The sequence below is a fragment of the Spodoptera frugiperda genome, chromosome 20 (genome assembly GCF_023101765.2).
Source record: "Spodoptera frugiperda isolate SF20-4 chromosome 20, AGI-APGP_CSIRO_Sfru_2.0, whole genome shotgun sequence".
Lineage (NCBI taxonomy): Eukaryota > Metazoa > Arthropoda > Insecta > Lepidoptera > Noctuidae > Spodoptera > Spodoptera frugiperda.
Window position 1 is genome coordinate 13585768 of NC_064231.1, and position 24173 is coordinate 13609940.

General features: G+C 35.1%; 1 protein-coding gene across 1 annotated transcript; it reads right to left on the reverse strand.

Moving 5' to 3' along the window:
- Window positions 1–1865: 1865 nt before the first annotated feature.
- On the reverse strand, window positions 1866–23806 carry LOC118261851 (cadherin-23). Its single transcript, XM_050701146.1, has 24 exons — window positions 23650–23806; window positions 14471–14682; window positions 13866–14009; window positions 12781–12929; window positions 12265–12393; window positions 11593–11811; window positions 11272–11484; window positions 10353–11177; window positions 10076–10271; window positions 9688–9991; window positions 8722–9604; window positions 8449–8634; window positions 8193–8367; window positions 7986–8105; window positions 7694–7914; window positions 7473–7599; window positions 7189–7364; window positions 6683–6803; window positions 6426–6592; window positions 5789–6099; window positions 5391–5451; window positions 3997–4157; window positions 3191–3441; window positions 1866–1987 (listed from the first exon to the last, which is right to left on the reverse strand). Exons 2-24 carry the CDS (start codon window positions 14679–14681, stop codon window positions 1875–1877), a joined length of 5463 nt encoding a protein of 1820 aa, XP_050557103.1. The 5' UTR covers window position 14682; window positions 23650–23806; the 3' UTR covers window positions 1866–1874.
- Window positions 23807–24173: the final 367 nt, after the last annotated feature.

Consider the following 24173-nt stretch of genomic DNA (forward strand, 5'->3'; position numbering starts at 1 on the left):
TCACTTCTCGCATGGAACAACTAGATACATATTCGCGTGATCCAAAATCATCAATCAGCGTGTTGAAATCTCATAAATATGTGAGAATTTGTGTTTGTTAACGTAACTAAGATAAGTACTTACGAGTAACTGCAGATAAAATAAGATTGAAACTATTCAGAATCTTTTGAGATTTTCATTCAAATTTTAGAAAATCTACAGCAATATACACTTGGGAGCAAAAAAACGGAGACTCTAGTATTTTTTTTCATTTTAAATAACTATCTATACCTAACTGAAAAAAATCGTTTTAAAACTGAAGAATACTGAAAGTCTTATTTTTAAGGTAATTGAACAACCTATCATAACGTACGTAACTAATTAATAAAATACTTGTATCATATAAAATTTACCAAGAAATGAAAAAGCAAAACGCTCCTTTTATTTGCTACCAAGGTATACATCCGGCATAGTCTACTATATACATATAAATTATGCAGTATAGTGACATAAACCAAAATGATTTTAACAAAAAACTATTTTAAATACAATTCGCATTTTTTACAAAGCTTTTTATAAACATTAAATTAAATTAATATATTATATTCTATTTATTATACACTTAGTGTGATATATTTCTAATCGTAATTTATTTACAATATATATCTTACTTTACTTATTTACTGTAAAAACATAAATGAAGAATACGTTTTGTCTTTCAGAAGATAAATGGAAAATATAGTGACTATTTATTTTTTTGACAGTTAATTCTTATATTTATCAACATAATATGGATGTGATTTAACTTATCATTAGGTTTAATAAATATAAAATATAATTGAAAACAATAAACATGTCAAGTACGTTGACTCCTATCAAGGTTATTATTTACATTAGTTTTTTACCTATTCTAACTCATAATTATTTAAATAATCAACAAGAAGTAATGATTTTTTGTACCTAAGTCAACTAAAATGTTTAATAGGGATGATGACGGGGTATGAAAATTAAAAATCTATTTAGCCCATCAGTTAGCTAAAGAAAATGCATAAGACATGTATTTTTTTTATTTTGTCACATAAGATAGCAATGGTTAGATGAAACGAATCAAAGTTTAACAGTGGGAGCAATTACGTCATTTCTACATATATAATGTACATAGAAGTGACGTTATATTTTTTTAAAGCGATATATCTTTAAAAGTATTTGTTTCTGTAAGAAAATAAAAAATACGTGTCTAATATTTGAAAATAATCTACAAGACGGACATTAAAATAAAAATTAGTCATCTACCCTATTATAATCTCACTCACAGTAATTTTTTTGTATTAAGTATTGTTTTTTTTATTCTTACAGATATGACACAAACATAGCAGACTCTCGTATGAATACATACTATGGGAAATCCTCATTAAGCCTGAGGGGGCTTCGGCGTCTTGGTTTATGGAGGACGAATGGGACCCATCAGACTCTTACTGACAAACCACCACCTCTACGTCTCACACATGGGCATTGGGCATCTCATTTCCCGACAGCCTTAACTTGACTTAAATAAAATCTGTAATATTAAAATTAGATATTAGGTACTTTACTGACAGATTAATAATATCAAATGATGAAGTGCATCTGAAAATTTAATTTTGAGTGTTACTTTGTCGTATCTTGACTAATCTAGATTAACCAGGCTTTGTTTCTTCTGTTTTTATAAATATTAGGAAACCCAAAATAGCTTCAAAACAATATAATCTGTAGACATATTATATCAGTAACAATTGTATCTTAAAAAATCCATACAACGTTTTCTTGATGTTTACATTTCCATAAAACTCAACACACAATAAAATATAAAACCAACCTTTTGTTTAATATAATAGAGCTCAGTTTCCGAGGCTACATCACGTTGTATACAGAGGTTCTGCATATAACCTCGTTGGCACTGATATGTTGCTGGCAGCCACTGGTGGTGGTTCTCTAGTTATTAATAGGGCTTCCCGCGCCCTCTTCTTGGCTGGAAGAGAAGAATAAAATTAAAAGAACTTCTTATTAAATCGTTTTCTACTGACTGATTTTAAGTTTGGAAGAGCCATGCTTCAATACGAATGGGCCCGGCTCGACCGGAGTGATATCACGGCCTCACAGAAAACCGACGTGAAACAACGGTTGCGTTGTGTTTCGTCGTGTGCGTGAGGTTACCGGAGGCCCAATTACCGCCTCTTCTACCATCATCTCAATCCCCGATCCCCTTAAATTCCTAAGCCACAAAAGGCCGGCAACTCATTTGTAATGCCTCTTGTACTGTGTCGGGTGTCTATGGGCAGTGTCGTGTTTAATATTATTTAAGCTTCCTATAATACATATTTAGTTCTCAGAGGTTAAGCTCTAATGACTTGTTTGTAATATGCTAGTATTTAGTCTAGTAGCGAGTACATAGCAGCTCTCTCTCGCTTCTGTTCCAAAATCGAAGCGAGAGAGAGCTACTAAATACTTACTTATTAAAATACTAGCGTAGTAGGTACGAACAAGGCGTAACCGCTAGATTAATAAACTACGAGTATATACATCCTTGTTCAATAATATTGTGATTTACGTATCATAAGAAACGAATACAATTTTTATTATTATCTTATTTGGGACCATTGACGTAAGTTTGCATTGCTCGTTGGTTTTTCCACAAAAGTACTTATTACAAGTGTAGTCAAATACTTTTGTATAAACATTTTTGGTTCAAGTGCATTAACCGACTCTTAACCTCACTCGGTATAGGTATCTACCCACAGACAGATGACGTGTCATTATGACATTAGATTTATACCGGAACGTGAGAATCCAGTGGTGGACTATGAGCCTCCTTTACTTAAGCGGGTTCACATCATAATCTTTACGTTTCATTAGAAATCGTTTAAAAAAAGCTTTGGATTTATCAGAAGCGCTGCTAATTTTGTTGTATGCATTAAATAGGCTACAAAAGTTCTTGACTAATCAGTAAGAAGTAATCATCAACATCATAATCAATCGTAGGACGTCTATTGCTGAATAAAGGACCACCCCTTATTACTAGAGGAAAGAGATGTAAGCCAATTTCAAATTAGAAATCTTTTTTAGGCACGTCAGCACAATAGTAAACACTAAAGACACAGTTTGCTATTATAACTCTTATCTCATATAACATTCTTACATAATTCTTATAGAATAAAAGTATGAGAAAACTTACCACTGGAATGCATGCAGCACAATACAAGGGTGGCTATGAACGCTGCCAACGGCAGCACTCCAGCCAAAGCCAGCAATGCATGCTGTGCTGGCGAATGTTTCGTTCGCGATACCCCACAGCTGGTGATGTTGTGAACATTGAAGTTTTCCAGGATCTCTTGGAACTCTGTTCCTAGGGCTCGTATGGTTGCCTTCATGGCTTTAGGTGTTAATGCTTCGCCAGAATCCGTTTTCCTAAATTGGAAGCATGGCCTGTAAACAAAGCAAAAGTTAATATGTTGTACAAATTAGTCGTATGTTTGTTGGGTGGTCGCCGTACGCACGGGTATAATAGCTACCCTTAAGTTAAATGACCTGAGATATTCTATACAGTGTGGCTAACCCCATAAGCATATAAATTTACTGTTTCACTATTAAACGCCTAATAATTTCGACCTTGATATTTACAAGAGTAGATTTCAAAGTTTAAATACATTAAGTGAGTGTGACTTGTCAATATGGTTTTTGTTAAACGTATTATACATACATAGGTAGTATCTACATCAATATTTGTCATAATCTTGACTAGTTTCTTATAATACTATGCTGCTTTGATTTTAGGTTTATATTTAAATAACACAACGTCACACCTTTTAAACCCAGAAATAGTTAACAAAGTGATGAAAATGCGTGTTACGTTGTAATAATACGTAGTTAATTAACAGACTAATAGAGACTAATAATAGTCACAAATGACTGACGTTGGTGGAGGATTTGCCTTCAACTTATATTGTGGTTAATTATGCGCTTTAACCAATAACATCTTACCCTGGATTTGCAAAGAATGCTGTGTTGGCATCATGAAGCTGCATGCGAAGTCCTTTTTGCGTGAGAGCAGCCGACATTCTGTCCCGAAGGTCAGCATACTTCTGTCTGGTGCCACCAGGCATCACCAGCCGGAGGAGGTCGCGTTCTCTTACCACCACAACCTAGGAAATAAACATTTAATACTGTATCTACTAGTATAGCAACATAGGTAATCTGTAATCTGTCTGATAGGATCAAATACCTTATCTAATATTTTGGTTTAGCACGATGAAGTCATAAAGTTAAGAAACAAGTAAATTATGTATGGTAGTGAATCATGGGTGTGGCAGAAGAAGCATGAAAGCAGGATTAATGCGGTGGAAATGAGAGCCTTGAGAAGTATGTGTGGAGTAAAACTGAGTGATCGAGTGAAAAATAGTGTTGTTAGAGAAAAGTGTGGTTTGAAAGACGATGTAGTGACAAGGATTGAAAAGGGAATGTTACGATGGTTTTGGCATGTACAAAGTAAGAATGGAAGCAGATTTACGAAAGTAGTATACAAGGCAAATATGAGTGGGACCGTCGGTAGAGGGCGCCCCAGACGGACATATAGCGACCAGATTGGCAATATATTAAAAAAGGGCCAAATTAAAAGTACCTTTAACCGACGAGCATGCATGAAAAGACTGATGACTGTTGATGAAGCGAAAGAAGTGTGTAAGAACCGTGGCAATTGGCGTTCTATTGTCTCTGCCTACCCCCATGGGAGACAGGCGTGAGGTTATGTATGTATGTATGTATGTATGTATGTAGAAACAAGTAGATCTTTTTTATGGAACAGGTGGCAAACGAGCAGACGTGTCACCTAATGGTAAGCGATTAGCGCCGCCCATGGACACTCGCAACACCAGAGGAGTCACAGATGCGTTGCCGGCCTTTTAAAAAGGAGTAAAGTTTTCTTGAAGGTTTATAAGATCTATAATTTTCATGACTTGTAATCATGATAATAAGTCTTATTGAAAATCTTAACAAATAATAAGAAATTACTCAACTCTGGTTCATCGAGTGGATATTTATATAACACAATTACGTTAAATAGCCGCGTATGTAAATGGATAAATATATAGAGACTAATAAGTCACACTTAAACAATATTGAAATCTGAATAACAAAAACATTAGTCGACGTCGATTTTAAAGTATGATAGCAAATAATCTTGAAGAAGTACGTAATAGTATGCATTATAACGTACTAAAGCACAATAATTATATTTAAATAAACTTATACACAAATAGTTTGAACTATGCATCGAGTGGCAATTGCTCATTAGTAACCTTTTATAATACTTTTTGCATATATACTCGTATCGTACGATTTGCATGTTTATTTAGTTTTCAAATAAATTGAATAAGTACCTCTACTAAAATATCGCTGAATCGTTCCGGATCATTTGTGTTGTTAGCGCGTACGATCAACCTGAAACCAAGATATTATTTAAGAATTCCAAGGTCATTTAGTAGATCCTAATTCCTCCTTTTAAGGGGTTTTTAGTCACTAAAAGTGTGACACACCCTCTAGCCTTGTCCAAGGCAGGAGAGGTCATTGAATGAGACCCCCCCCCAAAAGGGCTTATAGAGATACCATGTACAAGAACAAGAGAACGTCAAAGCATTTATTTCAATTAATCCTTATTAATTAGGCAGTTTTGAATCGTCAAATTGAATTATCTGTAAGTCTGTCTGTCAGTGAAGCTAGGCGCTCGTTCCAAAGCGTAGCTTGCTTTGCAAAGAATGTGATAAGTAGAGATGCTCACCTAAATATACCATCAGCATAATGTATTAAATTCCTCATAATCTTTAAATCTCCGGTCATATTATTCAGAACAATCACATCAGTGATGTTATCCAAAGATTTACCCTTGATCGGTGAAACAAAAGTCATGTTGACAATGCTGTAGTTAATGGGTCTTGCATCAGGGTCCTTGTCAATGGCCTTGACAGAAGCTATTATGGTATCTATTGGTACATTCAGTCTCACTCCAACAGTCATGTTGGCACTCTCGAATTTTGGTAGGTGATCATCTATATCCAAGATTTTGATCAATACTTGAGTTTCTGAGGGATCCTGAAAAAGTGCAATGCTTAAATAATATAATAAAAAAGCACTCCAAGTTTGGTGTTGATGGAGGTGCGGACTACCTAGCGGGTTTACCGGAGCTCCGGTTCGAAAAGCAGGAAAAGGAACGGTGTGGTTTTTAGTCAGTAAGAGTCCCTCAAAAAAAAACAAATAAAAAATGTTTGGTGTTGATACAACCTATTATAAATCTGATACCTGATGATGTCATAGTCTATAAAGCACTATCGTAATTGGTACTTGAAATTTGAATTCAAACCAAACACGTAAGATCACGCCTGTTAATCGTAAGCAGTAAACATTTGGAAATATCTTACCAGTCTATTATATGATTTTGTTAATCTTGGCTTAGTGCCATACTTGAAACATTTAACAGTTATTAGTTGCTTCGACACTGTCTCCCTGTCCAGTCTCGCTGCTGCTATGATCAGGGCCTTGCTGTCGTTCGTCCTTTCTAGTTTTAGTAAACCAAAGTCATTTCCAACTGTGAACGATAAATTGTCTGTTATAATACTAATTGCAATTAAAGAAAGTACTGTAGCTGTAAATGGTTAATTTACTGCTTAGTGCTTACCAGTAATTGCGTAGTCGATAGCAGCATTCTCGTCTATGTCTTCATCGATGGCTTCAAGTTGACCAATCACAGTTCCAATGGGAACTTCCTCCTTTACTGTCATTAGAACTGGGGGATCATCCTAGAAAATAGTATAGATCTATGATTTTAAAGTTAATTTTAAATTTATTAAAAAACATGTATTACGGTTAGGTAGAAGTGATGGAGGTACATTGTTCTAAATTTTATTTATTTAACGGAAAAGTAACAGCTATACATGGCAAATAAATAGTGGCAGCCAATAAATAACGTCAGAAAGCCAATTATAGGTTTTCACGGATAGAAATACAGTTTTCAAGAACTGGTGAAACATAATCTAATAAAATCCAATAATACAAACAATATACAAAAAGTCTTGGGTGAGCATCTTACGTACCGTATAAGTTTTTGTTAAAAACTGCTTTAGCTAAAAAAATCTCACCATCCACTGTATCTGATGTATAATAAAATAATTTCAGCAAACTTACCGAGTTTCTTCCAAAGTGTGGTTTGTGATCATCTACGTCAGTGACCATGACAGTGACAATTCTGGTACTCTGTTGAGGTGGTTGACCTCTATCTGTGACTAGTAGCACCAATGTATATGAGGCCTTTCTCTCCCGGTCTAGCGACTGTCTTGTTGTTATTTGACCAGAATGGGGATCTGGAATTAAAAATGAATTGTTAATATGTACTACCAAGGACCTTAAAAATACATAATATTATGTTTTAATGAAATCTTATTTTGAAAATATCATAAAAACATATTTACCAATAGCAAAAATCTTGGCATCAGGATTGCTTGGTTGTATAGAGTAGAACAACTGTCCAGAAGGCTGAGTTGGGTCATCTGGGTCACTTGCAACCACCTGGTAAACTGCAGATCCTATAGTAGCATTCTGTAAGATTAAACATGATTTTATTTCAAAACCTATAACAACAGTTTTAATTTTTAATGCTGACAAAATTTTGGTATTAAGTGATAAGTCTTACCTCACTAATACTTAGTATTTCTCCAGCAGCTGGTCTGATAAATCTCGGTACTCCATCATTAGCACTAACGTCACCGATGTACAAAGACAATGAAGTGTCTCCAGAATGTCCACCACCATCAGTGGCACCAACTAGCAGTCTATAAGGATCTGTGCGACCACGGCCAGTTAGCACTTTATGAGTTTTAATTTCTCCTGTCACAGCGTCGATTGTGAATAGACCTAAGAAACAAAATAATCATTATTATTATATTCTTTTAATACACGTAATAAGTCCTCTTTATTTCACTTACCATTAGCTTCGCCTTCATCCAAAAACTCGTATTTGATTTCTCCACCCAATCCTTCATCTGGATCTGTCGCAGTCACATTTATGACGCTTATACCAATTGGCACGTTTTCTGGCACTACGGCTGTAAATTCAGATAAAGTTTGAACAAGAAGTTGTAAAAATAGTAAAAGTATAGGCACGTAGTACACAATTTCTGTAACTGTCATACCTGTGTAAATATTTTTCTCGAATTGGGGAGAGTTATCATCAACATCAAGTACATCTACCAAAATAGTGGCAGTAGCCTTCAACTTGTCAGCTCCTCCATTTGGAGTATCAGCTGCTTCGATTTCCATCCGAAGAACTGATTGTCGTTCTCTATCTAATGTTTTATTTTCGGCTACCTGAAATATTATTGCTTTAATTTTATAGATCCAAGATACAGAAATTTTAAAATGTTAATCAATATTTTTTAAATTATTTACCTGTATAGATCCAGTAACATTATCAATTTTGAACAGGTCAGAATTTTCGCCCCTCAACGTATATCGAATATCTGAATAACCTTTGGCTTTGTCTTCTTCAGTCAATACGGCATCAGCATCATGAGCTTTGACCAAAACAATTTGTTCTGGATATTTGACGGACTCTAAAACGCTGACTTTGTAGAGCTGGAAATAAGTTTGTTAATGAGAATATATTATTGTTGTACATCGTGTTTAACGTTATTTTTAAGAAATTAGTAAAATAAAACATACGTCTTTTTCAAAAATAGGTGGATTATCGTTGATGTTCATAACTTCTATAATAATTTTAGCTATACTATGCTTGCTACCGTCATTGCTTGTGGCTTTAACTGTTATAGTTAAATTAGGTGTCGTTAAGTCTTCATAATCTAAGTGTTTGGTTAAAACCACTTGACCACTGAGAGGATCTACTTGAAGTAGGCCAGTTTCTGCATTTATAACTTTGTAACTGGACACTACATGTCCTGAAACTGGATCTTCAGCTGACAAAACAAGTACAGTACTTCCAATTGGTTGTTCTTCTTTAATTTTGTGGTATATTACTGGATTGGAACTAGTCCAACCGGCATTGGTGAATTGTGGATTTTTGTCAGCGTAAGGTTGTATATAAATCGTATGTTCTATGAGAGCGAATTGTTTATCCTTGTTGATTTCTGCGTTAACATCCACAACTTTGATTGTCAATATAACTATTGATGCCATACTGTAGTCTAAAGTCCCGTTGACAAATATTTCTCCAGTGTCTTCGTTAATTCGGAAAATATGTTTGTAATCATAAGGCGAGTTAGGTTTTAGCTGAACTCCAGCTTTAGAAAGAGCCTTTATTGGCTGTACAATACTATATTGCAACTTTGCATTGACATCTGTATCGTAAGCAGTGATTTGTGCCACTAAATCATCTATTTTTGCTTTCTCAGAAATATGTGTAGTTGATTCAGTCACATTGAATTTTGGTGGTTTGTCATTTACATCTTGTATAGTAACGAAGACTGTGGTAGTGGCTGTTTCTGGTATAGGCATTCCACTATCGACAGCTGATACAATGATTTCATATCTTTCAGGGTTGATATCTCTGTCTAAATTAGCGTCATTGGATACAGTTATGAGACCAGATCTAGAAAAAAGAAAATAATACAATTAAATAAAGTGTCATAAGAAAGTTTCTTAAATTATTTTATACTGCATTTAATTACTTACTTCTCATTTATCACGAAATTATCCTTTGACCCTGATACAATATGATACGTAAGCAAGTCATCAAGTCCATCGGGATCATTAGCCACGACCATGGTCACATTCTGTCCAGGTTTAGCGTCTTCTCTAATATTTGCCTTGTAGTTCATTGGATTTAAATCAAATGTGAAGTCTTCTGTGGTCTCGGGGCTATTTTGTGAAACGGTGTATTTGTAGTGGTGGTAGTTACCCTTGAAAGTTGGTCTTTGATTACCTGGAACGCCCACACGAATGTAGACTCGTGTTTCATTGTGGAGTGGTGGGATACCTGAAATAATAAATGAAAAGTTATAATCAAGCTTTGTTCAAATTCTGGTTAATCCTATATTACACATTTCTCAAAAATACTCACCATAATCCGTGGCCCTTACAACTAGTTCATATTGTCCTCGAGGAGTGTCCATGCTATCAACTTTTTCAATAATGCTTATTTCTCCTGTTTCTTCATCTATCGTGAACACGTTGCCTTTGCGACTAATACTGTTGTCAGATTCTAATGAGTATTTAATTTGACCGTCACCTTGTGTCGGACCATCCGCATCGGTAGCCTAAATAAATACAAGAAAATTATCAATGATAATATGTAAATGGATAATTAATATTATATAGGTACCCGGAAATAAACTTACCCGAATAACGAATTGTGGCTCAAAGCTAGTAGCACCATCTCTAATTGTCCTACTATATTCTGCTGCTTCAAATAAAGGAGCGTTATCATTAATGTCCAACACATCAATAAATATACTCGCTGTCGATCCCTTGCCACCTCCATCCTTAGCAAATAGTGTTAGACTGTAGCTTTTCTGCTTCTCATAATCTAGTATCTGCCGTACATATACGCCACCCGTATTTTTATCAGTCTTGAACATATTTGATCCAAACCCAGTCAAAGTATATTCGATCTCACCAAATATTCCATAATCTCTATCTGTAGCATATACATCGCCTATTTTAGTTCCAATAGTTGCATTTTCAGGAACGTTAAATTTATACGTAGGTTCTTGGAAAACAGGCGAGTTATCATTCATATCCAGAAGTTTTATATTAACTCGTGCAGACGATAATTCTATCCCATTAGCAGATGTGACGATGTCGAAACTAAATAGTCGTTTTTCATCATCATCTACTTCATAGTCTAACTTAGACGAATCTTTAACTTTAATGCTAATCGGTGTTCTTCCTTCACCATGGTCTGTACTAATAGAAAATACACCTTCAGAGTTCCATACATCTCTCAATTTTAAATCATATTTACTATTCTGTCCAATGTCATGATCTTCAACGTATATTGACAAACCAGGGATGGGACTTCCATTCTCTATATTTTCTGGTATAGAAATATCAAACTCTTCTTTATTGAACTTTGGTACATGATCATCGACATCAGTTACGATAATAGTTATAGTGGTCACTGTGAAATCTGATGGCACTTCATTATTTATCAATTCTGTAGCCTGGAAATAACAAAACATATTATTTTAAAACATGTAAAATGTTTGTTGTTACTTAAATCTCAATATAATTCGTTGTTCAAAAAGTCGTGATCACCTTAACAAAGAAGCTGTAGACGCCTCCATTTTGCATTACGACATCACTTTCTCTGTCAATAGGAATGTCTGAAGCCACCAGTGTAGCTCGTCCCAAAGGTCTGTCGGGTAGTAACTTGAAGTACTGTTCCGTATCACCTTCCAGGGTCAACAAGACTGGACGAGGGTTGGCTGTGTCACCGTCTTTAGCTATTATCTCCATTATGCTTGTATTCTGAAAAGACGTTCATTGTACAACGTTAGTAGGTGAGTTAAAAACATGTTTTAGAATATCTCAAACAAAAAATGTTCTATTGCCTCTGATGTTGTGATTTTCTCTTACCGGTAAAGTATTTTCTGGTACAGTAGCTGAAAATGGTGCATTCAAGAACATTGGTGGTTGATCTTGTACGTCCCATACAGCAACTGAAACACTAGCGAGGGCTCTCAGTGGTCTGTCTGATGAATCAGTGGCTTCTAAACTGATGACGTATGCTGATCTACTCTCGAAGTCTAAAGGCTGGTTTAGAAACAGTCGTACTTGGTATTCGTTTGGTGTTATCTGTAAATAGAAAATAATTCATTTAAAATACTGTCGTTACTTTTCAATTGCTTAGTTGCCAAGAAACGACTAATATCATTTATTTATATTAGGATTTTCTCCTGTGTCTTCGATGCGTTTACAGACACACAAGGTCACATGCACATGACACCTAGACCTGAAACAACAATTTGTGGATCACACAAAGAGTTGCTCCGTGCGGGAATCAAACCCACTACACGTTAGCTAGTACACTACGCGGCAGCTGGCTGTCCAGCCACCGCGCCAACAGTGCAGTCAAAATTAGGATCATATAAACAATTACAGTCAAAATATTTAAAACAAGCAAAATTTTATACTCGTATACTTTAGAAACAGATTCTAATTACCATTATTATGTGACCTTCTTTATAGAATCTGTTACTTCATATCTGTTGTTTTGTTTTGTTTTAGTTTTACGCGATCTTCACTTACCATGTCAGTATCAACGCGGAACGTTGCGCATGCTTCAGAATCGCTTCCTTTCTCTTTGGTTGAGCATGTCACTCGTATTCTGGCATTCTCTCCTTCATCCCGATCTGTTACCGTTATCTTTGGGTTTACCTGTAACGCATTAATTTACTATTACTCAGTATCACATTGTGTTAAATGCTTTTAAAACTCCTTTGCTCTCTTTATAATTATCTTTTCACGTCTTGGGTATCAAATTACATTGTACAGTGGCATTACGTGCCGTAATGTGCAGATGCACCTCTGCCTATTTCTTCGGGGATAAAAGGCGTGACGTTGTTGTTGTCTTGGGTTGGGTTGGGTATTAAATCTAAAAGTCTAATCTGTGAAGCACTATCTAGTGAATGATCGTTCGGATACTGTATTGCCAGTTTTAACACTGATACAGATGGATTGGTCCCATATGGTATATAGATAGAGATAAGTTTTATGAATATTGTTACTCTAAACATAATTTTAATTTCTACTATTTCTGCTTACCTCTATTTCAGTGCCAACAGTTGTGGCTTCACTAATGTTGACTATATATGGCCGGTTGTGGAAGATGGGAGGATTGTCATTCACATCCTTCACTGGTATCACTCGCCTTAATGATATCGTGTTGGGTTCAGTGTTAGCTATGCCTTCATCTGTAACATAAAAATAATAATTAGTAACTGAATTGCTCAACTTAAATCACCAAAACATTAAATAATAATCTTATTACTGCTGCTTGAAAATATAACAATATAAATATGTAAATTGTCTGTATGAAAAGATAGGTAAGCGTTGAGGCAATCGTCATCATCATCAGCTGGAAGACCTCCCACTTTTAAGCAAAGGCCTCCCCCTTAGTCCTCCACGTAAAATGGCAAACCACCACCATTGAGGCAATATATGGATATTTTTTTTATTATTTGAAAAACTCATCAAAAACTAAATTCTGTCTATATTTTTATTAAAACAAAAAAAAGTTAAACACAAGTTAACCGTTTACATTGTAAAAGCAATAACCTTAAAATACCGTTACGAAGCAATGAAACGGACGGAAACAATTAGCAAATTAACGAAGTATTGGTAATGTGAGAATTGTTTCTGGTAGATACATATATGTATGTATATTGGACTGACTCGGAACTTTCTAACCGAGGCCAAACGAATTACTGTAAACTGCAAATGTGAAAAAAATCGCCTTCATTTTTTAAACAAGGATTTATCAACATTAGCGGTTTACTGCAAATAGATAAAGAGATTTGCCATAATCGACAGGCAGACACTTGGGTACAAGCAAATAGCTTCACTAGAAGACTGACCGACAGACAGACACTTTTTTTTTCATATTGTGATATTTGCGTTGACGTTCAAACGACCTTCCAGGTCTATTTGAAATAAATAATTTTGATTTCGACTTTGACTTTGTCAGTCAAGTTGAAGATCGCAGAAAGTTTTAAGTTTATCTGAGGGTGCTTCTTCTCAGTCGCTATCAAAAGTATAGTTCCATATTTGGCTCTTACCACGCCATAGAAAATAAGGAGGTGGTAACAACTTTAAGCATTATTATTAATAGTTTATGTTTAACTTCATACCAGTTATGCTGATGATGACTTCCAAAGCGCTCTGCTCCTCCCTGTCCAGGGTCTTGGCGAGAGTCACGACACCCGTCAGCGAGTCCACTGAGAAGTACTGCCCTGATATCGAGTACCTTAGCGGACCATTCTCTGGATCAACTCCTGGAAATTTAAAAAGAGTAGTTATTATAATCATTTTTGGTACAAAACTGTACCTGTATTTACTATTGAGCATTGAGCAAGCATGGTGATTAATACTAACATTAGAACTTAAGATGGGATATTTACCACGTTTATGCCTTGATCAACTCATAGACATAAATAAACATGATAATATGCCTTCTCAAGTTCTAATCTTAGTGTTAGTGACCATGTCAGTTTAAAAGCTTTTAATATCATGGTCATTAATCTTAAACCTTCTCCCTACGAGAAGAGGCAATTGGTCAGCAGCACACTTATAGGCTGTGGATTGAAAACATCGAGGTTCATTCTTCAGTATAGTTATTTAGAAATATATCATGTTCATCCTGCTAAACCACAACCCTACATAGGATAAAAATATGACTATCTAATCATACAGAACCAGTTGTACTAGTTAGTATGAAGAGAAAATCCAACTTTACCTTTTAAATGATAAACCGGTGTTCCAACAGGTGTGTCCTCGGATAGACTGAATTGTGACATGTCTCCTATCTGTGGCACGAAGTGAGGAGCTCTGTTGATCACTTGTGTCCAACATGACTGCAGTAGAGAGAGTATCAGGAGGATTATCAGAGGGTTCGGGTCTGATACTACTGTTGGGATCTTTCGCCGCTGGAATATTATTTCTGCCATCCTGGAATTCAGAAAATATCCCGAATAAGAATATGAAGATACTAAGATACTAAGTTTCTTAAATTAAATTTCCTATATTTAGTATTAGCGGTAAAGTAGAAAAAAATTATGATGTAATGCTTTAACTAATAACAACATTTATGCCTGTTTTTTCCTAGGGCTATATAAAAGTTTTTTTTATATTTATTGCAGGAACTTGAGTTGAATATGTTAATAAACTAGCCCCTCATAATAATTAATCCTTCTATAGAAATAGTTCCCATACACCGCTTCTACGACTAACAAAACATACACTACGAACCAAGAAACTAAAAACACAAACACACTAATTATATGTAAATATAAAAATAATGTAAATACGAAATATTTTCGAGGTCGTCTCCCTTCGTGCGTGAACATCATATCATCATAAGCATCAACATTTTCATACGTAACTTTAAGTAAGTATACATAATATTAATTTTATACTTAGTTGCTAAGTTAAGTAAGTTAGTGAACTAGTTGTGTGGTGTCTGTGTACCGGTATTAGGAGGTGTTAGGTTACAGTTTTATAGTGGTTGCTTTAGGCGTTTTGAAACTTCGGATTTTCATGTTATGTATATGTGTAGGAGTGGTAATGTTTTAATCTATTTAGTTACTAATATAATCCATCATAACAAATTAAGCCCTTCGATCGCAAAATTAAATCAGAAATTATTTTTAAATTCTTCAGAAGATTATTTACAAACTCAAAACCCCTTGGTCTCAAATTTTTCAAAAAAGTTATTGGTAGCACGGAGTCTTGGAATGGTACCCGGTATATGATAATAGACTCACCCCTATTACATGGGACTTATAACACAAGCGGTGAAAAGTGGGTGTACATTGTGCAATTATTTCCAATCAAATACATATTACACACATTACATTATATACACACATGCACTAGATTAAAATCTGATAGGTTTCATTGATAAAGCTGCTTATTTTTAAAACATCAAGCTGTGAACATAAATATTCTCTTTTCTGCATATTTGTGCATACCTATGTGTGTTTAATAGAACAAATACATAGCGCAATGTGTTCATTGACCAACCTGTCGCTTTAGTTTATATTATTTCTCAATCGTCTGGCCACTGTCTTGTGACATTCTAACTAGTTTGTAATACACCATTAACAAGCAGTTTCATATCTCCGCGGATATAATCTAGGGAAACGAACAATCGCGATTGTATAATGTATAATGGTTGCTCTGTCAACTACCTTGTGGGTTTAGTAGCCGCAATTATTATGACGTAGTTGGGTCAGCTTAAGTACTATTGAGTTCGATTTCGAAATTAGTACTTGGGTAAGTTAATCTGGAACTATGGGACATATGAGTTTTTTAAGGGAGAACAATCATGCAATGACTTCTCCCGCCTTGGACGAGGCTGTAGAGTGAGTGTCAGACTCTTGCTGATTAAAAAGCAAAAGTAGGTTGGGGTGGCCCCTTCCTACTTTTGCTTTTGGTAAGCCGGAGCCCCGGCAAACCCACTAGGTAGTCCGCAGCTAGGGAAATATGTGCTACATTACATTTTAAAGAAAGATGCTGTCGCATTTTGAAAGCTGCTTCGACCAAGACAAAACTTTTCATGGAATATTTCGTAAACCCTTCAGAATTGAAGCCCGTCTCAAAGAGCCAACTGACCACCACAGATGGGGCCCAATAGGACTGATGCCGACCCGGAGCTGCGGACTGCCGGTTACTGGGGCTCCCTCTCGCCTCGCCCAAGGCGGGAGAAGTGATTGGATAATTTTCCCCCATCAAAAAAATAGCCAAATATAACCTTACTAACTACACAATCTATGGAAGACACAATCCAGTGACTCTTGTAAACCATGTCAGAACATGTTCTATTGTGTTCACAATGTAACAAAAACAAATGCTAACGATGCCTAGATATCATCGGCTAAATACCATCGTGTTGCAAAACAAAACACTGATGTAAGGAGGCGAGAGTGTCGGTCTGACCGCTACAGAAGTGTGGCTGGGGAATTAAGTCACTCATTAAAATAATGTTCACGATAGTCGACAGCTTTTGAAAATAGTTTTAGTTGAGATATTGTTATGTTAGGATCAAAAACAAAACTTTACGGCTAAGATTTATAAAGAATTTCAATTCGAATTCCTATTTAATCGTGTCTGGAAATTCGATACAAACTAATGTCTCAATTAACATCAATCCAAAGATTTATAAAGTTTTAATGTTGTTATTTTATATTAACTAAATAAATGGTACTTTTGAAACATCATCAATTAAATGAATAAATAATAGTAAATCAGTCTGTTCGTCAGTAAAGCTAGGTGCTAGTTTCAAAGTGTAGCTTCGAATAGAGAAGAAGGAGTAAGAAACTCCATTAGTATTACTCTTTAAAAATATGTTTATGTTAACAGAAATATTAGCATCCTATGTTAAAATTAGTTTTAGTATAGATTTCCTCAGTGTAGATTTATTTTATTATATAAAATCGGTATAAATAAGTACCGTACCTAATTAGAATTTAAGTATATGTTAGTGCAATCTTTACATAAGGAAATGTCAAAGTCAACTGGATTGCTAACATTTAAACATCCCCTTCACCTCAATGTAAGAATGGAAGCTTTAGTATTATGTATGTTCTAATAGCAGTCCATAATTGAATTGATAGACAATGGTGTAATTGAATTTAAATTAAAATAGACTACAACTACTAGTAAATAGAGATGAAAGTACTTTAATACACCAGAGCTTCCGTAACAAATATAAATTGGCTTAAATAAAACTAATCGTCTACTATCAATACATAAAGTTGACGATAGGTACATACTTATTTATAATAATTTATAGTTATTGCTTTTCTTTTAAACCGTTGACCCACACTAGGCTTTTGTCCTGGGTTGTAGGTGCGCTTACAAACATACAAGTTCACATATACATGACAAACCCGAAACAACAATTTGTGGATCACACAAAGAGTTGATCCGTGCGGGATTCGAACCCGCTACACGTAGCGCGACAGCCGGTCGCCCAGCCACCGCACCAACCGTGCAGTCAAAAATCTCGAAATGTTACATAAAATGATCCCTATATACTGCTTCTGCGTAATGTCATATTCGATTACCTTAATAAGAATAATTGTTTAATGATCTTATTACGTAAATACTACTTGAAACGATATTATCGTAAAATGCTGAGTATGTATGTGACGTCACACGTAACGTGTCGTGTGTACTAAACAGTTTTATTAATTATCTTAGTAATTGTTATCATAATGCGTGTTATATCGATACTATGGATGGTCATGCTAAGAATATTAATTGATTGTAATTATAGGTACTTACTTACTTTTAATACCTAGTTCTTTTGTTGTGTAATAACACTTATAGTATATTTTATAAAGATAGTATAACAATGTCATTGCAATTTAAGATTTCTTTTATCGGACAAGCGCACTATGACCTCTCGAAACGGCTGCAACTCTTGTAAGCCAGGATTTACAATAGGTACAACCATGACAACACCGGAATACTGAAGTCCCAGGAACTTGAATAACTGTCTTGGATCCCGCAAAGAAATAAATCAGAAGATTTGAATTAGATTAGATGTGAAAGAAAGAAAGAAAACATATTATAAGAGAAAAACGATAGTTTCTCTTCCCTCAGTGAATTTGACGCAGGAGACAAAAAGACTGAGAAAGGCCCAAAGGCACAAATAACAATTTATTTATAAAAAATTTTTCATCTGATATAGTTACCAAAAATAAGTACACAATCTCAATACACTACCTAATTCAAGCCTTCACAGTCTACTTAGTATTTGAAATCTAACAACCTAATAATACTTTGCCTAATACCAAGTGCTTCATGCTCATCAGTTATTGCGCTTGCGGTCGTTAGATCAACGAAATAGTACCTACCAATCAAATAAATGATGAAAGTTATACGGCCATCTTAAATTGGCATCTAGAGCAAATGAGTTAGAACTAGAGAATAGTTTTATTGTGCAAAACAAAGAACTATCGATACCAAACTCTTGTTTATTTAGGTGTTCTCTCTAACTACTTTCACTGTCTAGTCATTCAGTGACTTATACGACGAATATTTGAAAATTGACGATTTTCTTACTTAGCTGATAACTTGATAAGTTTTTATTATAACTTTTGTGAGACTCACTAAATTAATTATTATATTTTTCGGCTTTCTCGTGTATCGCAGAATGGTGGTCATGAATATGAGCCTTTAGTATAGCTTGAAACTAGCCGAGTGCCTCATCAAACAGTTACGTGCGCAAGCCAATGGTCACATACCTATGATTTGCTATTTGAAATTTAAACATGGACGTAAGTTTGTGATAAACATGAGCAAACATTATTTAGTTGGTAGGAAAAACATTAACGTCCAATATTGGATCAAATAGGTTTTCGCCACTCCAATCAACACATAGCAAGCCTAAATCAATACTTAACAAAAAAGTGTTCAGACAAAAGAATTAACAGCGAAGTTCCTCCTTTGCAAAAAGCAGTTACTCGAAGAACGAAGGAGTCAAACAATTATTATGGTGATTTCCCACGAGCATTGTGCTCAGTTCAGTGACACGAGGTCGACACACAATGGCGTTGCGTTACTGCTTCTAACCTAGAATATTGAATTTATAAGAAACTTTCGAACCTTTACGTTTTATACAATTACCTTGTATACAATACAAGCCTTTTTTTTTTGTAACGGTAGGAAACCTTCAAAAGGCGCCTAGCTTTCTGGGGATAAAAGACTATGGAGTGCGATTTTTACCTCACCAAAACCACCCCGGTGGCCACCCTCAGCACCTGTAAGGGGCACCAGTATACATACAAGCCTACCTATGGTATAATTTGTATAGGTATTACTTCCAGGTTAGAAAAAGTAAGCCTTTGCTCTATTCTCGTAGTGAGGTGATTAACATTGATAAAAAATAATTTACCTTTTTGTCCTACTACATTAAAGGTCGGTTTATATCTGACGTAAAATACGTCAAGCGTATCATCGGTTGCACTAACGTATCATTGGTTGAGTGAGAATGGTCAACTATTTTTCTATACATTTGTCTGTTCTGGCGTTACGTGACCGATAATACGCGGTGCATATTCCGTCAGATATGAACCGACCCTAAATCATTTAGAGTACGGCGGTTAGAATAGGTATAAAATAGCAATCATCAAATACATTCCTTAAAAGATGAATCTAAGTTTGTAATGAAGACATACAAAGTAAGATAGCATCTTAATGTGCGAGAAAATACAGTGATTATGTGTTCGACTTTCCGTGTAATCGTACTTAGTTGAAGGAAATATGTTACTTAACGCGATGAGCTAACAAGCTACTAGTTACTTGAGTTGTACTCTAACATACTTATTGGTACTTAGCTACAACACGTTCCCATAGACTTGAATTCAATTGATTACAATATATTTCTTATTGAGTACCCATTTAGTATTGTAATTTTTTAACTTGGAATTAAAGGAGACCAAAAAATTTATGATTTTTTTCTTAAAAATAAAAGTAAAATATCACACTGTCCTGAGGTCTTGTCAAGTGTAAATGCTAATATTATCCCGACACTGTGTGAACCGGAAAATACTACCTGTAGATACATTATTTGTTCCGGCTGAGCATAGAACCTGCGATTACTTAGCAACTGATACCTCTCTCACAGCTCCTCAACAAACATTGATTCTGTGAATGAAACACTTTTTTGGTATGCTTTTAAAAAAATAGTGATGGATTTTTCTAACTAAAGTTACCAATTAAAATAGTACCTGATTAACGTTTAAAATCTAAAGTTAAATAAATCCCGTTACATAACAATATATATCCAATACAATAGATATAAACAGATTTTCGAGGATATCATTCAGTACTTCTTATTTATGGACAAACTAGTATCTGCCAACGACTTTGTTCGCATAAATAAGTGATTCCCATTTTTCTGTTCCCGTGGGAATTTAGGAAAATCCTCTTTTAGTTCTCCCCTACAGTCCTTAAGGAATATACATAGTTTTTATAGAATTTCAAATTCTTACTTAGATCGATCCAGAGATTTTGGATTAAGATCGGTTATTCATTTCGGTTTTTAATTACCATTGAATTCAGATTCTGGTGTAGATTTGATCTATTACATTTAGTTTTCCTTTTTCTTTCTTTCTCTTCCTTACGGACACGGAACGAGAAACTAGTCCTATCTACAAATCTACACACATGTACATCATTCATACAAAATGCCGGAATGACCCTACTATACGAACACAATGACCAGTTCGACCATTGTATTGTATAAAACTACATTTACCAATATCTTCACGCTTTCATTTCCTTATGGGGTGACCGAACATCTTGTGTGGGAGTAGCAGACTATAACAATACTCGTATCAATGCAGTTAGACTAGAATTTTGCTAGATAATAGTGTTGTTTTGGGAATAAATGTAGGTTTTTGATGGTATCGCAATCTCAAGAATATCTAGGTACGTGTGTAGAATATTTTCGAAGTAATTTTGCGCAGTTTTAACATACTTAGTATTAGTTTCTTTTACTCAGAGCGCCGAATGCAGTCGCGTTTTGTTCGTCGAACGTAAAATAAATACGTACTAAGACCTCTTATATTACCTGAAGGAATAAATAGGCCGTTTATAAAGCAAGTCCCAATGTTGGTCACTTATGCTATTTATCCCAGGAGGGTCAAAAGTTATTATCATATTACCAGAGTCATAGAGAGATGGAGAGAATTATTACTAGAATTTTAATGTTATTATACTCGACCCAGGATTTGAAGCTGGAAAAAACCGACAGGTTCCTTGTCCGGCAATCGGCGAGTATGAATCAAAAATTGTAATTGAACTGAAGATAAAAATGGGATTGAAGTGATCTGCGTGATGTTATGATATATCGGTTTAAATGCACAGTAACAAAAACACTACAATGTAATTAGTTACACACATTGAAGAGGTTTGATATTACCACTACGAAGCATGTGAAACGTCCAAACAAAGTATTGCGTGAACTATTTAAAACTCGAAGTAATGTCATTGTTCTTCATATTATATTCCACTCAAGGCCTTGATAAACTAGAAAGGAAGGCAGTAGTGTTTGCGGTTTGGTATATGAAATTAATATTTGACTTTTCAACTTACGATTATGCATATGCTAAAAAGGATAATTTGAACTGCAATTAGAAGAATGTTATTTGTTTTCTATCCTATCATACTCGGATTTAATTGGTCCAACTTGCTCAAGTGACCTATTATGCAACGTCAAACCTTTTATCCCCGAAGGAGTAAGCAGATGTGCACATTACGGCACGTAATGTCTCTGTACAATGTACACCCACTTTTACCATTTGTGTTATAAGTCCTATGTCATAGGGGGTGACCTATTATGATTGCGTTATTTACTGCGAGACTCCATCATAGAGAGACGTACGTTTCACCCTGCTGCTGGGCTTTTATTAGTCGCAGCGTGATGTTTTATTTTGTCTATCGCCTTCCTCAACAAATGCGCTATCCAATGCAAAAAAATTTTCATATCGAACCATTACTCCCAGAGATTAGCGTTTTCAAACAAACGAACAGACTCTTGAGCGTTATATTATATAGCTTTATAGTATTATAATACATAAATACATATAAATATAGAAATAATTTCAGACCCGTACTCCTTCTAAAGAAGAGACTTTCGAAATCTAAAAGCAAACAACAATTACACAGCTCAACAGCGACTCCACTACCCTACTCGTATTATCTGCATCATGATAGAAAAGTATATCGTTACTAAACACACTAATAACTAGCTTCATGTTCAATAACAGTTTATTAGTACCAAGCCTATAATATTACCTAAATACCGCAATTTGCGTGACATACCGCGTGTCTTGTTTCCGAATGTCTCCGCTGCGCCACTGACATACAAATTGTACCGTTTGGAACTCGTTCCGAAACCTTTTGGTCACATCATCGTCTTATTGGATTGATGAACGAAGTCTTATTTGAAATGGAAAAGTAAATACATTGAAAAAAATATATTGTTGATATTGTTTGATGAAAATATAATCAAATGATTAGCTCATTGGTAGACATAGAAAAACGTATGAAGATTTGTCAAAGGACAAAAAGTGAGTACGTATACAATAGCATCTCTTCTGTCTGTTCCTAACAGAAGGCTAGCTTAAAGTATTTTAAATGTGTGTTATCATTTTGTATTATTTACCTAATGCATGGTATTGTAGTTGACATGCAACGTCACGCCTTTTATCCTCGAAGGGGTAGGCAGAGGTGCACAAGACGGTAAGTAATGCCGCTATACAATGTACACACACTTTTCACCATCTGTGTTATAAGTCCCATGGGGGTGAACCTATTGCCATATACTGGTAGTTGACATACAAATTCATTTCTTTAATTGAACGTATTACTACTCGTAATTGGATTAGATTTAGATATTATATTAAATTCTTAATTAACTAGCAAACTATAATTGTATTTACTCTGTTAAACCTCTGCCTACCTCTTTAGGGAAGAATCCATTAGGAGTTTACATCATCATACACTCTTGGTATAAAGTTTTAAAACCTTCGTAGTTTGTGTGCCGGTAAGCATTTATAAGGTTTCATTTTAAAAGAACAATAAATGCGGAAACCAACACAATCAAATATTTTTATACAGTCAGTATGTATTCTTGCATAAACTCAAAAACTGCTGTGTCGAATTAAATGTATTGTTATGGGCAAAATATGTATGATATCATCAAGTTTCTCAATGACATAAGCAGTACCTACTGGTTCTTTGGATTTTTATTGATTCTATTCAATTTATAAATCTATCCGTTTCCTAAAGGTCAGGCTACAAGAGATATATTTTGACCTTGATGACTAACTGACATGTTATGCAAAGAAAGTATTGTGTAAACACGCCTTATTGCAAAATTTTACACGTTTCACCACGTACCTTGATAAAAGTACTTCCTATAAACACAAATCACTTCACTAAACGCACAATATTACATATTTTTATTTATAAATATTAAATAACACTAACGAAACTAAATACACTATACACCGACTCAAACACTCCGCTAACTTTGATACGTACTGTCAAAAACTTGCACCACCGGTCTACGGTACCGGATTAGCATTCTACCTCTCCCTTTCTTACGTACAAACTAAAAGTAAATAAAAGAGAGAGACAACAAAAACCAGTCAGTAACGTCTTTCTACCTCCGCAGATAGAGCCTTTTTGCACAGGTAAAAGTAACGGGGTTTTTCTTAAGATGCGTGATGTGAGACAGGAGATTTGAGGTCAATGGTGTTAGAGGGAGAGAAAAGGTCTACTAGGTCACGTTCTAAGGGGTCCGTTGCATTCAGAGAAGTGTTTTGGTACTAAGGGAATTTAGTTCCCGGCACTGTTTTTAAGGGTCATTTTAGATTTTTTTGGGTCAAATTGGAGTGACCGTTTGAAACTTGTAGGTGCGC

Bases quoted from the DNA above. Each gene is read 5' to 3' on its own strand.
- LOC118261851 (XM_050701146.1), bottom strand. From the start codon at position 14,681: ATGGCAGAAATAATATTCCAGCGGCGAAAGATCCCAACAGTAGTATCA. The intron at 11,485-11,592 runs GTAAGAGAAAAT...ACGTCTTTTCAG, and splicing joins TACCAGAAAATACTTTACCG to AATACAAGCATAATGGAGAT. The intron at 1,988-3,190 runs GTAAGTTTTCTC...CTTCTCTTCCAG, and splicing joins GTGCTGCATGCATTCCAGTG to CCAAGAAGAGGGCGCGGGAA.